At 35.4% G+C, this 15,477-nt stretch overlaps 1 protein-coding gene across 4 annotated transcripts in view; it reads right to left on the minus strand.

Moving 5' to 3' along the window:
- Positions 1-15,477, minus strand: part of NAALADL2 (N-acetylated alpha-linked acidic dipeptidase like 2) — a 1,658,577-nt gene that overhangs the window by 727,941 nt on the left and 915,159 nt on the right. For all 4 annotated transcript variants that reach the window (XM_088839027.1, XM_088839030.1, XM_088839024.1 and 1 more), the window contains one exon: positions 6,417-6,536. In XM_088839027.1, the coding sequence (XP_088695153.1) occupies positions 6,417-6,536 (120 nt within the window). The remainder of the gene's footprint in view (positions 1-6,416; positions 6,537-15,477) is intronic.

The following is a 15,477-nucleotide window of genomic DNA, read 5'->3' on the forward strand; positions in this document are numbered from 1 at the left end:
GGGCCTTGCTGTGCTCAGTCTACAGTCACTTCAGTTGTGTCTGACTCTTTGTGACCCCATGGACTGTAGCCCACCAGGCTCCCCTGTCCATGGGATTCTCCAGGCAAGACGACGAGTGGGCTGGCATTTCTTCCACCAGGGGACCTTCCACACCCAGCGATTGGACCCACATCTCCTGTGTCTCCCGCATTGACAGGCAGATTCTTTACCACTGAGCCACCTGGGAAGCCCAAGGAGTTAATTAAAGGGGATCAACTGCCATTTTCTTTCTTTCCTCCTATATTTCCTTCTTTCCTTTCTCTCTGGCTTCTTTCTTGATTTATGCCTTTCTTAGTTTATAACATTTAAGACAAACAAAATACTCAGTCCTTTTATTTGCTACCAAACTTGCAGGAATGCATGGGGGTGATTTACTCTTAACATATTACAAAAAGATACATGCAAAACTCAATCTTTATAATAAATAATGTCACTTGTTATGATTTCACAATATTAAAATGGTTAGTAAAATTAAATTATATGGTCATGTAGGTAAAATACAGGCATGAATTCTAAATTATGGGATTCATTCACAACAGACTCAAGGCTTGCAGATATACCTTCATTTGTTTTAAGCCACGAAAAAATTTTAATATTAGGAATAAGGTTGGAAGCATTCAGGATTAATTATTCTTGTTCTTAATGGCCTGGAATGCTGCAGTCCATGGGGTCGACTGAGTAACTGAACTGAACTGAAAATCAGATTGCTAAATAGCAGAATAGCACTCAGTCTAGTTTTTTCATTATAACTTATGATTGAAGTTGTATTTCGACAGAAACTACCTTTTGTAGATATGGTAATATTTGGACTAAGTCATTTAGAAAAACAGCTAAAGTCAGTCAGTGGAAAATGGAAAGCATTCTTATTTAAAAAATAATACCACATTTGGCTTTTACATGCTTTACATCATTGTTTTCTGATTTCGTGTTCTAGTCCTGACCATGTTTTAGACTCTTATAGTTATAAAATATGGAGTATTGGTCTTTTGTAATTACTTCTGAGAACAGGGTATGAAGTACCTCATTAAATCAGCCAGTGAAAACAAACTTACCCTTTATAAGTATTAAGATAGTGTTCACTTTTTTTTGTTCATGAAATGCCTTAAAAATTGCTTAAAAATGAAGTGTGCTTCCATATACTAAAGCATGCATAAAATATCATGAAGTGACACTGAATTAAATGTTTTTTTATCTGAAATATTCAGAGACCGTCATGTAAATAAATCTGCTAGCTTCATCAATAGCAGGGAAAGTTATAATGCGTCAAAAGTTTCAATAAGGAAGGAGTCTTTTTCTTCTTTTGCATCCTTCCAGCCTCACTGTCACATGACACGTAAGACTGTACCAGTGTACACATACATATACCACACACATACACACACACACACACACACACACACACACACAATGAATGTTTCAGCTTCAAAAAACTACTGAGTTCCTTGCCTAGGTACTTTGTTGTACTATCATACTAGGCACTACATATTGTGATGTTAATTATTAGATAAACCCATCATTTTTAACTATGGGATGTAAAAAATTAAATTTTAGAAGTACCATCTTAAACTTCTACCACGTAGAGTAAATGCTGTTCTCTATTAACTGAAATAAAGAAAATTAATTCTTTTGAATGCAGTTATCCTAGGGATTGAATAAATATCATCAGAAAAAATAGGAGACTGGGGTAAATGAAACTTATAGTTCACCAAATATGAAAAGTGTGCAAACACTTTATGTGAGGTTAGTTTACAAAATACACTCTTTCTCCATACTTCCCTTACCTAAACTAGAGAATTTCTTAATGACCTTATTGTCCATTTATTGAGTACTGATTGGTAAATCACCAAATACAGAGATTTCTTCACTAAACCCCCAACTCAATGTTTTAAATTTACTTATTTTGTAGAAGTTGTGTTTGAAATTCAAATAGTATGAAGTTTACTTTTTCTTAAGCTGTTGGAAACAATCTGTTTGAAAATATCAACACATAACAATTGCTTTCTATTCCTCATTTCTTTACCAGCTCTCCAAAAGGCCCAAGTCTTTAAGCCTGTTTTATGGAGTTGAGTGGCAGTTGGTTAACTTACACACTGGTCAAACAATGTACAGTTGATATTAAAATATAAATCTTATCTGATAAATAGATAGGAAACTTTCATTTATAGAAAGTTACAAAATCATTTGGATTTCTAAAACATTAAAATTGTGATTATAAGGATAAAAATATAAAGAATGAAAAACCAGCTAATATTTGATAGTATTGTACTATCTGTGAATACAAAAATTATACTCTGTTACTCCATTTATGAAAAAATAGCAATAGCATTTACAAATATTTTTCTGTAACTCCACTATGAACTGAAGGCATAAGATATTTATACATTTGTAATTTTACCATATGCAAATTTGACTCCTATTAGACTTGGGGCTTAAATGTGGTGTGGACCCAGACAATGGCCCAACTTCCACATTTCTGAGGGATTTACTTGATTTCTAAATGTCATGAAGTACACAGTGATTTTTTTTTTTTATTATTGCTTTCCAGGAAAATGATTAAAGGAAAGACAATAGCTTTTTATTTTATTTTATAAAATAAATTTCATACTCAAGTGCTATTTAGCAATTTGTGAATTTGCAAGGGTTTTAGAATCTGCTGTACTGTATCTCAGATTGTCACTGAGAGAAATCTAAGTGAATCCATTATGATATATGAGAGTATTTTGTCTTACAGCTTAAAGAATTAAAGCACTCTCTTATAAAATAAACTGCTATAAATACCAAGTTCAAAGAAACCTAAAGCCTTTCCTCTAAGGTTTAAGCATAAGGAAACTAGCACAAGCTAATTCTGGGGAACTTGCTTGACCCTTTCCTGAAGCAATTCTAAGAGCAGACATCAAGGCACTAAGCTAGAAGCCATCTTTCTTTTACAGTTCCTGTAACAAATACAGGGATTTTCTCATCAATCCCTTTCTAGAGACTAAATTAACACACATATAATTTATGATATAAACTAATGAGATCTGTTCCTTCTTGGCTGTAGATTATTTTCTACTCATTTTAGGAGATAATATTACGATTATGCTTCCCTTTTGCCCTCTCCATCTCAGATGCAGAGATTCCCTCTTAGATTCATTTTTGAACTATGATTTAGTTACTACTCCACAGTTAAAATATGATTAACTTTTCTCTTTACTAAGTCAGTCCCATGTTCCCAGTCCAGATGCTCATTTAGAATCATGATTAACAGTTGTAATTCACATAGAAGTCAATTGGTCCTCTCTCTTTTTCTCAACCCAGCCATATTGCTGTATTACCTCTCTCTTCAATTTCAACCTCAGAATATATCTGATGGACAGGTGAAGCAAGTTCAGCTCTAATCACGCTATATAACTTTGTCTACTCCATGCTTTCTTTTTTCTTTCCAGTGGGAATGTATATTAACAGATGTAGTATCAATGATTGTAAAATCTCTGTGACAATTACAGAAAACAAAGTTGCCTAGAGTAGAATTTGAAACGTTAAAGAAAGGATTCTCTATCTTCTTTGCCTAGAAGAAAATGCCAAGCTTGTCACAAGACTTTGTCTGGAGGGGAATATGGCATCGACCTCTGTGTTAAATCTTTTCATAGGCCTGTAAGGAGGATGATCAGGGAAAATGTACCAGGTTCTTAATAAATCTGTCCTATTCTAGATAATCCACTATTTCACTACTTTATGAAACTTGTCTAATGGTTTCATAATATAAATATTCTCTGGAACAGTCAAATAAAAAGAAATTGGCTGTTTGAATCCATTATCTACTAGTAAGGATTTTGAGAGTTTGGCCCATAAACATTGTTAGGAAAAAAAATTAAATGCCTTAACATGAATTTTTAGACTTTTTTCTTATAAAATTTATATAGAATCTTCAGAAAAATATGAAGAAGTAGAAATCATCAGTAATCCCATCAACCCAATTTAAATAATTGGCCCCACCACAAATAACATTTTAGCCATCTATATAGATGGCTATTAGTTTGAACAATCAGGATTCATATAATATACCCAAAACAGTGTTACAGTGGTCCCTGTTATTCATAGTTTTACTTTTGGAGGTTTCAGATACTCAGGGTCAAAGACAGTTCAAAGTATACTAAATGGAATATTCTAAAAATATTATTCCTAAGCTTTAAATTATGTGCTGTTCTGAGTAGCCTGATGACATCTCAGGCTGTCCCACTCCCTCCAGCCAGGATGTGAATGGTCCTGTTGCCCAGCATATCTACACTGGGTATGCTCTCCTGCCTGATAATCACTATGCAGCCCTCTAGATGATCAGAGTGACTGTGGAGATATTACACTCACATAATTTTTATCACAGCATATTGTTATAGCAGCTTTATTACTCATTATTGCTGTTAATCTCTTACCATGCCTAATTATAAATTAAATTATATCATAGGTATATATGTACAGGGAAAACCATAATATATGTATGGTGCTATTTGTGGTTTCAAGCATCCATGGGGGTCTTGAAATTTATTCCCTGTGGATAAGTGGATACTCTATTTTTTTTCCACTGTACTTTTAAACATCCAAAAAGGAACATTCTCCCCCAAAAATTTAGAGGAAGACTTCTTCTGATTATTGCTAATAAAATATCCTCTAAGCAACTTGAATCACTTGTCTTAAATAAGTAATTAGAATATCTAGTCTTATGCCATGACCAAAACTGTACCCTTGATTTAAAATTTCATGTTCTTGCCCCTCTACCAGATTTTTACACTCTTGTTGGAGGAGTGCACTCTATCTTATTTCCTTCCTTATGCATTTGTGATACTTAGCTGTAAATTGAAAATAATAATCCATACATACCTCAACACTATGGTGATTGTAAAGATTAATGTTAAAATACATTAAAAATGCTTAGAAAAATATTTAGACCACATTTATAACAATGGTACTTTTAGAAGTAACAATAATAATTATTATATAAATATTATAAATGTCTTCTTTATAACTTATTTGACATGGGAAGATTTTCACATATTTTAAATATGTTTTATGTTGCAATTATTGTACAGTATTCAGTTGTACCAGTATAGCATGATTTTCAATGCTAAACTGGATGTATGTCTGTGTGCTCAATCGTGTCCAACTCTTTGCTGCCCCATGGACTGTAGCCCACCAGGCTCCTCTGTCCATGGAATTTTCCAGGCAAGAATACTAGAGTGGATTGCTATTTCCTACTCCAGGGGATCTTCCCAATCCAAGGATCAAACCCATGTCTCCTGTGTCTCCTACATTGGCAGGTGGATTCTTTACCACTGAGCCATGTGGGAAACTGAAACTAGATGCATATATCATTTCAAATATTTTCTCACATAATTGGCCATCATGTTTTTATCATACCTGTTTTTCCCCCTTAGAATATATTGATTGAAATGGAATTATTGGGTCAAAATGTGATTACTTTAAGGCCTTTAATACATACTGACAAATTATCCTACAAAACACTAGTATCAATGCTATCAATGTATATTTTCACGACTATCTTAAAATTATGGCCTGTTATCCATTATCAGACATTGATTTAAGTATAAGGGCATCCTTGGAAGATAATTTAAAAAAACAGGCACAGAATGTTTTCTTGTGTCCTTACAGAGTGTACCAACAGAGTTCTGGAAACCTTTTTGCTCTTAGGAGTTAGCAAAGCTCATATAGTTTTGAATGAGGTGAAATCCAGTATATGTTCAGAACCAGAGCATTCCAGTGACAGAACTACACTGACCATTCTTTTTTAATAGGAAAAGAAAATGAACTAAGGAAGAGCAGTAGTGACTCTCTATTGTGATGGCTCATTATGAGATACTTAGATTGAACTGCTTTAATTATGTAAATGCATCTAGTGGATGAGTGTTAATAAACTTCTATTTAAATAAAATAAATCAAAACTCTGCCTCTTCTTAGTATATTATACTTTAATTAAATTTCTGAGCACAGCCAGTAACTATGAAGTTATACAGTCAACAAAATTAATCACTGAAGAATGTAAATCTGCAAGATACTAGTGTAACATTAAGCACATGGCAATTAGATAATAGATTAGAAGTTTCACAGATGTCATAAGAAGAGGACATTGTGGTTCTCATTTTTACCATTGCAAACAGATGTTATAAAAGGAATGCCAATTTTATGAAGGTCCCACAAGCACAATATCTTAAAGATTTTAATATGAAATTTTCTATTTTGGAAAAGTTATCTTCCTGTGACACATTACGCCTCTTTCTCTCACTCACACACACATACATTCTCTCTTTTCATGTTTCCAGATACACATGTAACCCCAACTAAACAAAATATTCACCCCACAACCAAATGATGGGCACTGGACTAACCTTATAAAGTAGTGGCAATTTTCCTAATTTCAAGAGTGCAATCCGATTTGTGACATTTTTCATTTTTTTAATCCGCTTTAAGTCCTCTGCATTTCCATAACTCACATCAATGACTTCAGCCTGAAAGAGAAGACAAAGAAAAATAAAGCACTGTCAGGAGAATTAGGGCAATTTGTCCATTTAGTATAACAAAATCATTTATAGTAATTTGAAATGTTCAAAGGAGAGCTAATCTCTCTTATGTGTCCCAATCATGACCTTTCTAGTTCTATCAGGGTACAATAATTTTTCTTTGAGAGGTCACTGGAGAAAAAGGTTTAGAGTCATATTTGCTTTTTACTCACACTTCTGGAAAAGTTACAAATCCAGTTTATGTCTCTAAAAGACCATGAAGTTTGATATAGTCTACACTCATATTTCTGGAATTTGAATCAGAAAACTGAAAATTTCATTTCCTTAAGGTTCAACGATAATCATGCCATTCTGAGATGTGGAGACAACTCAAAGATTCTCTATGTTATCCAAATTAAGTACAAAGTTCATGATGCCCAGCTGTTCAGGATGTGCACATAATCCAGCTGTGAATCACAACCCCCTGGATTATATAGGATACAACCTGTACAGCCACACATATTACTATGATATCCAAAACTTCAGAATATGTCTCCAAACAACTATTTCTGTCACCTTTCCCATTAGCCCCCTAGAGTTATATTTATATCAATATTTCTCATTTTTAAAATCTCTTTCATTGACATATAAGTTGTTGCCTTCCCGGAACTTTTAATGGGAATCCTCTGATTTGGTTATTTCCTTCCCCACTGGAAAAGTATTATCCTGAGTTTCGATTCAGAACACACCTATAGACAAGATGATTCCTTTCAGCTTGACTTTCTGTAAATTCTAACTCAAATAAAGCTGTTATGCTTTCCATATTGTGCTGCACTCACTATGCCAGCAAATTTGGAAAACTCAGCAGTGGCCACAGAACTGGAAAAGGTCAGTTTTCATTCTGATCCCAAAGAAAGGCAATGCCAAAGAATGCTCAAACTACTGCACAATTGCACTCATCTCACACACTAGTAAAATCATGCTCAAAATTCTCCAAGCTAGGTTTCAACAGAAAGTGAATCAAGAACTTCCAGAGGTTCAAGCTGGATTTAGAAAAGGAAGAAATCAAATTGCCATCATCCGTTGGATCATCGAAAAAGCAAGAGAGCTCCAGAAAAACATCTACCTCTGCTTTATTGACTATGCCAAAGCCTTTGACTGTATAAATCACCACAAACCTTGGGAAATTCTTAAAGAGATGGGAATGCCAGAGCACTTTACCTGCCTGCTGAGAAATCTGTATGCAGGTCAAGAGGCAGCAGTTAGAACTGGACATGGAACAACAGGCTGGTTCCAAATTGGGAAAGGAGTACATCAAGGCTATACATTGTCACCTTGCTTATTTAACTTAAATGCATAGTACATCATATGCAATGCTGGGCTGGATGAAGCACAAGATGAAATCAAGATTGCCAGGATAAATATCAATAACCTCAGATATGCAGATGACACCATCCTTACAGCAGAAAGCAAAGAGGAACTGAAGAGCCTCTTGATGATGATGAAAGAGGAGAGTGAAAAAGCTGACTTAAAACTCAACATTCAGAAAACTAAGATCATGGCATCCTGTCCCATCACTTCATGGCATCCTGTCCCATCACTTCATGGCATCCTGGCCCATCACTTCATGGCAAGTAGATGGGGAAACAATGGAAATAGTGGCAGACTTTATATTCTTGGGCTCCAAAATCACTGCAGGTGGTGATTGCTGCAATGAAATGAAAAAACACTTGCTCCTTGAAGACCTCTTTGAAAAAGCTATGATTAACCTAGACAGCATATTAAAAAGCAGAGATGTTACTTTGCTGACAAAGGTCTGTCTAGTCAAAGCTATGGTTTTTCCAGTAATCGTGTATGAATATGAGAATTGAATCATAAAGAAAGCTGAGTGCTGTAGAATTGATGCTTATGAACTGTGGTGTTGGAGAAGACTCTTGAGAATCCCTTGGGCTGCAAGGAGATCCAACCAGTCCATCTTAAAGGAAATCAGTCCTGAATATTCATTGGAAGGACCAATGCTGAAGCTGAAGCTCCAATATTTTGGCCACCTAATGCAAATAACTAATTCATTGGAAAAGACCCTGATGCTGGGAAAGATTGAAGGCAGGAGGAGAAGGGCATGGCAAAGGATGAGATGATTGAATGATATCACTGACTCAATGGATATGAGTTTGAGCAAGCTCTGGGAGTTGTTGATGGACAAGGTGGTCTGGTGTGCTGCAGTTCATGGGGTCTCAAAAATTCGGGCATGACTGAGCTACCGAACTGAACTGATGCTTTCCAATGATAAAATTATAATACGAAATTTGCTGTTTCAAAATATAGCATATCTATGTCAAGGTGTTGATAAAAAAAATTAGTGTTGGTAAATAATGAAAGAATGAAGATGAAGAATTTAGATGTCTAACCTCCCATCCTTCTCAGCTGGCGCTAATATACTTCAGTCAGTTGTATACAAAGTGCCTCCACAGAAGGCTCATTTGAAGATTATGTGAACACCAACAAGAGATGGGTAAATTTATTTAAGGAAACATTTGTGCCATGAAATATTTCCTTTGCCATTACATTCACCTGCACCTGTGGAAAAATTTACTGATACATTAAAATCCATTTCAAATATTACCTACCTGATGAACTGTAGCTCTCTGATCTCCAATTTTATGTGAACTTATCTACTTTTGATCCCCAGAGTGATCTATTTCTTCCTCTCTTAAGACTTGTATCTTTATACATACATGTGTCTAATAGTTTCAATATCAATTACAGTGTAATTTCCTCAGTAAAGGGTCCATCACACACCTATTTTCACTCAGGTGTCCAACATACACTATCAGCCTATCTATCTTGAATTGAAATAATTACAGTATCTCCTAAAAGTTAAGTTATTGTACTTTCAATTATATTTGCCAAGAAAATTAAATTGTTAAAATTACTTCTGTTACAGTGGTTCTTGATCATAATTTTGCTCCTAATAAAATGTCTTATTAATTTGACTTTTTAGTTTGCTGATACCATTACCATATAAATAATTATTGATTCACAATTTTAAAGCACAATTAAATGATCACATAACACTAATGATTACAATGCAAAAATGAGAATTCATTTTTCCATTTCAACTTTGCAAACTCTTTACTAATTATGATTCACTGATAGCATCTTTAAACAGGGATATTATTCAATTGGCTATATTAATGAATATATTTTCATATTTAGGAGAAGTGGAGGGGGGAAACTATACTGGTCTGAGAGGGTGTACCCAGATTATGACTTTATTTTGTACATACCAGAAAGCTCCTAAAATACAAATCTGTAAAAGGTATTTACATTATTGGAAATTAGCAACAGCTGCATAAACAACGGTGATTTCAATTAAAGAACTCTTCAGCTCATCTTTTATAAATAATACATATAATATCAATGATTAAGCATTTTAAAATATATGAGGGTTTTTTCCCCCACAAAAATATTCCCCAGCACAGACATCATTTTAATAATTTATTGTGGCTTGTGTACTTTGAGGCTATGCATTAAAAGTCAATAATTACAGAAGTCTCAACACTCTGACAACCTGACAGGTGATAATAAAAATTACCTATTGCCTTTACAGGATGCTTCTGAACCAGGTCCTTTCTGAAAGTCTTTCCTATTTACCTCCAAATCACAGCTGCAAGAAACCACTGAATTTTTCTGAGAAAAATCAATATACAGCAAAATGATAAAATGCCAAGTCATTTTTTCCCAACCATTCTTGTTGCTACAGTGAACCTCTTCTTATTGTGTGTATTCTGTCACACGAGAAAATTGTCCACTTGCCCAGCTGGGGTACTAAGTTTACATTCAAACACCAGGATTAAATCACCTCTGAATAGTCTTTGGGAAGTGCCAAGTGAATAGGAACCTAGGTGCTTGTTGAAATATTCACTTTATGTGTGTGGACCAGTTTTTCCCTGATGCATACAAAAGTGTAAATGAGAGTTGCAAAATAAGACAGAAATATCTGTTTTTTTTAACCAGAAAAAAATGTTAAAAAGTCTACACATTAACTTTTATTTAAATTTTATGTTAATTTTGAACAAAGAAATTTTAAAAAATAACAATTGAAATAGAAAATATATATCAGTTCAGTTCAGTTCAGTCGCTCAGTCATGTCCGACTCTTTGCGACCCCATGAATCACAGCACGCCAGGCCTCCCTGTCCATCACTCAACTCGCATTAAAAGAAAAAAGTATTAGAATTAAAATAGTAGTGGGCCACAGAAAAAACAGCTAAAAGGATATGAGAACACTTTAGAAATGAATATTAAAATACAATTATCTTCCATTCATTGTAAAATATGTAATTAGAAGATAATGAGCAATGCTTAAAATAATGAGAAATGCCTAAAAATCAAAACATTAAAAAGTGACATTCAAAAACAAAATGCTGTATGGAAAAATGGAAAGATTATTCTGAGAAGAAGCAACAGAAGAGAATGAACAAGAGAAATGAATAGAATTGGTATAGTGTGTAATCAACTGAATAAAATAAACTGAACAGAAAGTAGCAAGGTCAGAGAAGTGTTTCTGGGGTGTGCCACCTGCTGGGGGCCTGGGCTTCACTTTGAGGAACAATCCAGTGCCATGTTTCTCTTTCTACCTGTGGTAGCAAAATTTATTCATGCTTATGAAATTATGTATGCCTTGAATTTTTCAGAATTGACATTTTCAACCAAGTCAATCACTTTGAATCCTTCTAGTTATTCTCTAAGAGAGATTCTGAATGTACAGAATGTTTGAAAAGCCTGCTTTAACTAAAACAGTAATTTTCTACTCAAAGTCAGAAATGGTAAACCCAAGCAGTTCTCATCCTGACAAAATAAAGGGTTATCAGAAGTACTATTCATCTAAATACAAGTTTTACTTTAGAAATTTACTACTATCTTATATAATCTAGCTTTTGAATATTCTTCTAATTAAAGTGCTTATGCTTATTAAAAACATAAAATCAAAATCATCTTCCTGTTTACTGTTATCCTTTCTAAAACAAAAAGTAGCTAGTAAAAAAAAACATGCTAGTAATGCTCAAAATTCTCCAAGCCAGGTTTGAACAGTCCATGAACCATGAACTTCCAGATATTCAAGCTGGATTTAGAAATGGCAGAGGAACCAGATATCAAATTTTCAATTCCCATTGGATCATGGAAAAAGCAAGAGAGTTCCAGAAAAACATCTACTTCTGCTTTATTGACTATGCCAAAGCCTCTGATTGTGTGGATCACCACACTGTAGAAAATTCTTAAAGAGATGGGAATACCAGACCATCTGACCTTCCTCTTGAGAAATCTGTACGCAGGTAAGGAAGCAATAGTTAGAACTGGACATGGGACAACAGACTGGTTCCAAATAGGAAAAGGAGTACATCAAGGCTGTATATTGTTATCGTGCTTATTTAACTTATATGCAGAGTACATCATGAGAAACACTGGGCTGGAGGAAGCACAAGCTGGAATCAAGATTTCCAGGAGAAATACCAATTACCTCAGATATGCAGATGACACCACCCATATGGCAGAAAGCAAAGAAGAATTAAAAAGCCTCTTGATGAAAGTGAAAGAGGAGAGAGAAAAAGTTGACTTAAAGCTCAACATTCAGAGAACTAAGATCATGGGATGTGGTTCCATCATTTGATGACAAATAGATGGGGAGACAGTGGAAACAGTGACAGACTTTATCTTTTGGAGCTCCAAAATCACTGCAGATGCTGATTGCAGCCACGAAATTAAAAGATGCTTGCTCCTTGGAAGGAAAGTTATGACCAACCTAGATAGTATATTAAAAAGCAGAGACATTACTTTGCCAACAAAGGCCTGTCTAGTCAAAGCTATGGTATTTCCAGTAGTCATGTATTGATATGAGAGTTGGACTTATACAGAAAGCTGAGTGCCAAAGAATTGATGCTTTTGAACTGTGGTGTTGGAGAAGACTCTTGACAGTTGCTTGAACTGCAAAGAGATCAAACCAGTCCATCCTAAAGGAAATCAGTCCTCATTATTCATTGGAAGGACTGATGCTAAAGCTTAAAGTCCAATACTTTGGCAAACTGATGCGAAGAACTGACTCATTTGAAAAGACCCTGATGCTGGGAAAGATTGAAGGCAAAAGAAGAATGGGATGACAGAGGATGAGATGATATGATGGCATCACCGACTCAATGGACATGAGTCTGAGTAAACTCCGAGAGCTGGCAATGGACAGAGAGGCCTGGGGTGCTGCAGACCATAGGGTTGCACAGTAGATTACGACTGAGTAACTGAACTGAATAATGAAGAGTTCAGAACGTGAAGATTATTAAAATTTTATTAGCACTTCTTTTCCAAGTAAACTGAAGGATTTTCCATCATAGATCTTATTCTGAAAATCACATTTAAAACATGAAATCCAATGCTTCTTTCTCCCACTCCTGTGGTGTGGCAGACATCACTAATCAATCATCACCCTTTCAAATGCCTCTAAACACTATTCTAGCTAATAGAGACCACTTAAGATGGGGTTGGCAGCATCATGCAGCTATATAAATATTTAGTTTTTAATGTGAACTAGGTCTTAATAATTTAAATAACATTTATTTAAAATATTTACTAGTTTGGATAGCTGTAGACCTAATCAGTTAAAATGGACTCCCAACCAATAAGAGGAGACACCAGCTCGTGTGCTAAACTAATACACTCAGCATGAAGCCTGGGACACATAATCCACTCTGCTAATACATAATGCATATCTGTCTAAAGAAGAACAAGCTGGAATCAAGATTGCCGGGAGAAATATCAATAACCTCAGATATGCAGATGATACAACTCTTATGGCAGAAGGTGAAGAACTAAAGAACATCTTGATGAAAATGAAAGAGCAGAGTAAAAATGTTGGCTTAAAACTCAACATTCAGAAAAACTAAGATCATAGCATCCAGTCCCATCACTTCATGGCAAATAGATGTGGAAACAATGGAAACACTGAGAGACTTTATATTGGGGGGTTCCAAAATCACTGCAGATGGTGACTGCAGCCATGGAATTAAAAGACGCTTGTTCCTTGGAAGATAAGATATGACTAACCTAGACAGCATATTAAAAAGCAGAGACATTATTTTGGCAACAAAGTTCCGTCTAGTCAAACTATGGTTTTTCCAGCAGTTATGTATAAATATGAGAGTTGGACTATAAGGAAAGCTGAGCACTAAAGAATCGACGCTTTTGAACTGTGGTGTTGGAGAATACTCTTGAGAGTCCATTGGACAGCAAGGATATTCAACCCGTCCGTCCTAAAGGAAATCAGTCCTGAATATTCATTGGAAGGACTGATGTTGAAGCTGAAACTGCAATACTTTGGCCACCTGATGTGAAGAACTGACTCATTGGAAAAGACCCTGATGCTGGGAAAGATTGAAGGCAGGAGGAGAAGGGGACAACAGAGGATGAGATGGTTGAATGGCATCACCAACTCAATGCACATGAGTTTGAGTAAGCTCCGGGAGTTGGTGATGGACAGGGAAGCCTGGTGTGTTGCAGTGCATGGGTTCACAAAGTCAGACACGACTGAGTGACTGAACTGACATAAAGGAGGGAAAATTAAGTTAAAGTAATGTAGAAATTTAACTCAAGTAAAACGAAATTCTGTTAGGATTACATTTCCATATTTAAGTTGATAATCTCCATAGTCAACAGGTGAAATAATGTAAATTTGGGGTAAGAATGTATACTAGATTTATTGTTCAGTCTCTCAGTCATATCCGACAAGACTGTAGCACACCAGGCTTCCCTATCCTTCACTATCCCCTAGAGTTTACTCAAACTCATGTCCATTGAGTCAGCAGCAGCAGCACAGTTTACCATGGAGATTATCAGTTGCTTTCAGTATCTTCAGAACATTCATATTTAGTAGACAGTTCTGCCTACTATATAGATGAGGAAACAGAGTCTAAAATATTTAGGTAATACGCTAATGTTAACAGCAGACTGGCACCATGAAGTTGTAAAATTGCTTACCTAACTGCCAGTTTCCCCTATTAGAGTCAGTTACATGTGGGCACTGTCCAAAGATTCTCATATATCACTTTGCCCCTGTGATTGGTGTAAAAAGGCAGTCAGTATGTAGCCAGCAGGTTAAATTTTATATTAGTTCATCTTTCAGTATCAAAATAAAATATAAACAGATTAATAATCAAAGGGTACTTTATTTAATAAATGATAATCAATGTCTTAAAGGAAGAGTATCGAAAGAGTTGCAAATTCATTCAAGAGAATTCCTTCTGGAGACCATGATTATGATAGAATTCTGCTTCCTTTAGAATTACTTATATTAGTGTACTGAAATAGTGCATAAATCTAAGGATCAACCTTTACACAGATCTCTCTAGTTCTGAAAAGACTGAATTTGCAGCATCCAATGAAATAAGGTAATTCTTATTTGTAGACTGTTTACTGGCATTTTATGGAAATTAAACTATAAATTAAATCTGCAAAGAAAGTTACTTTGTCACAACATTATAAGTGGTATGCTTAAAATAATTTTCAGTTCATTTCAGTTGTTCAGTCATTTCTGACTCTTTGTGACCCCATGAACCACAGCACACCAGGACTCCCTGTCCATCACCAACTCCCGGAGTCCACCCAAACCCATGTACATTGAGTTGGTGATGCCATCCAACCATCTCTTCCTCTGTTGTCCCCTTCTCCTCCTGCCCTCAATCTTTCCCTGCATCAGGGTCTTTTCAAATGAGTCAGCTCTTCGCATGAGGTGGCCAAAGTATTGGAGATTCAGCTTTAGTATCAGTCCTTCCAATGAACACCCAGAATTGATCTCCTTTAGAATGGACTGCTTGGATATACTTGCAGCCCAAGGGACTCTCAAGAGTCTTCTCCAACACCACAATTCAAAAGCATCAATTCTTTGGCATTCAGCTTGCTTTATG

The sequence above is a fragment of the Moschus berezovskii genome, chromosome 1 (genome assembly GCF_049115385.1).
Source record: "Moschus berezovskii isolate FMDL1 chromosome 1, NW_MosBer_1.0, whole genome shotgun sequence".
NCBI classification, from domain to species: domain Eukaryota; kingdom Metazoa; phylum Chordata; class Mammalia; order Artiodactyla; family Moschidae; genus Moschus; species Moschus berezovskii.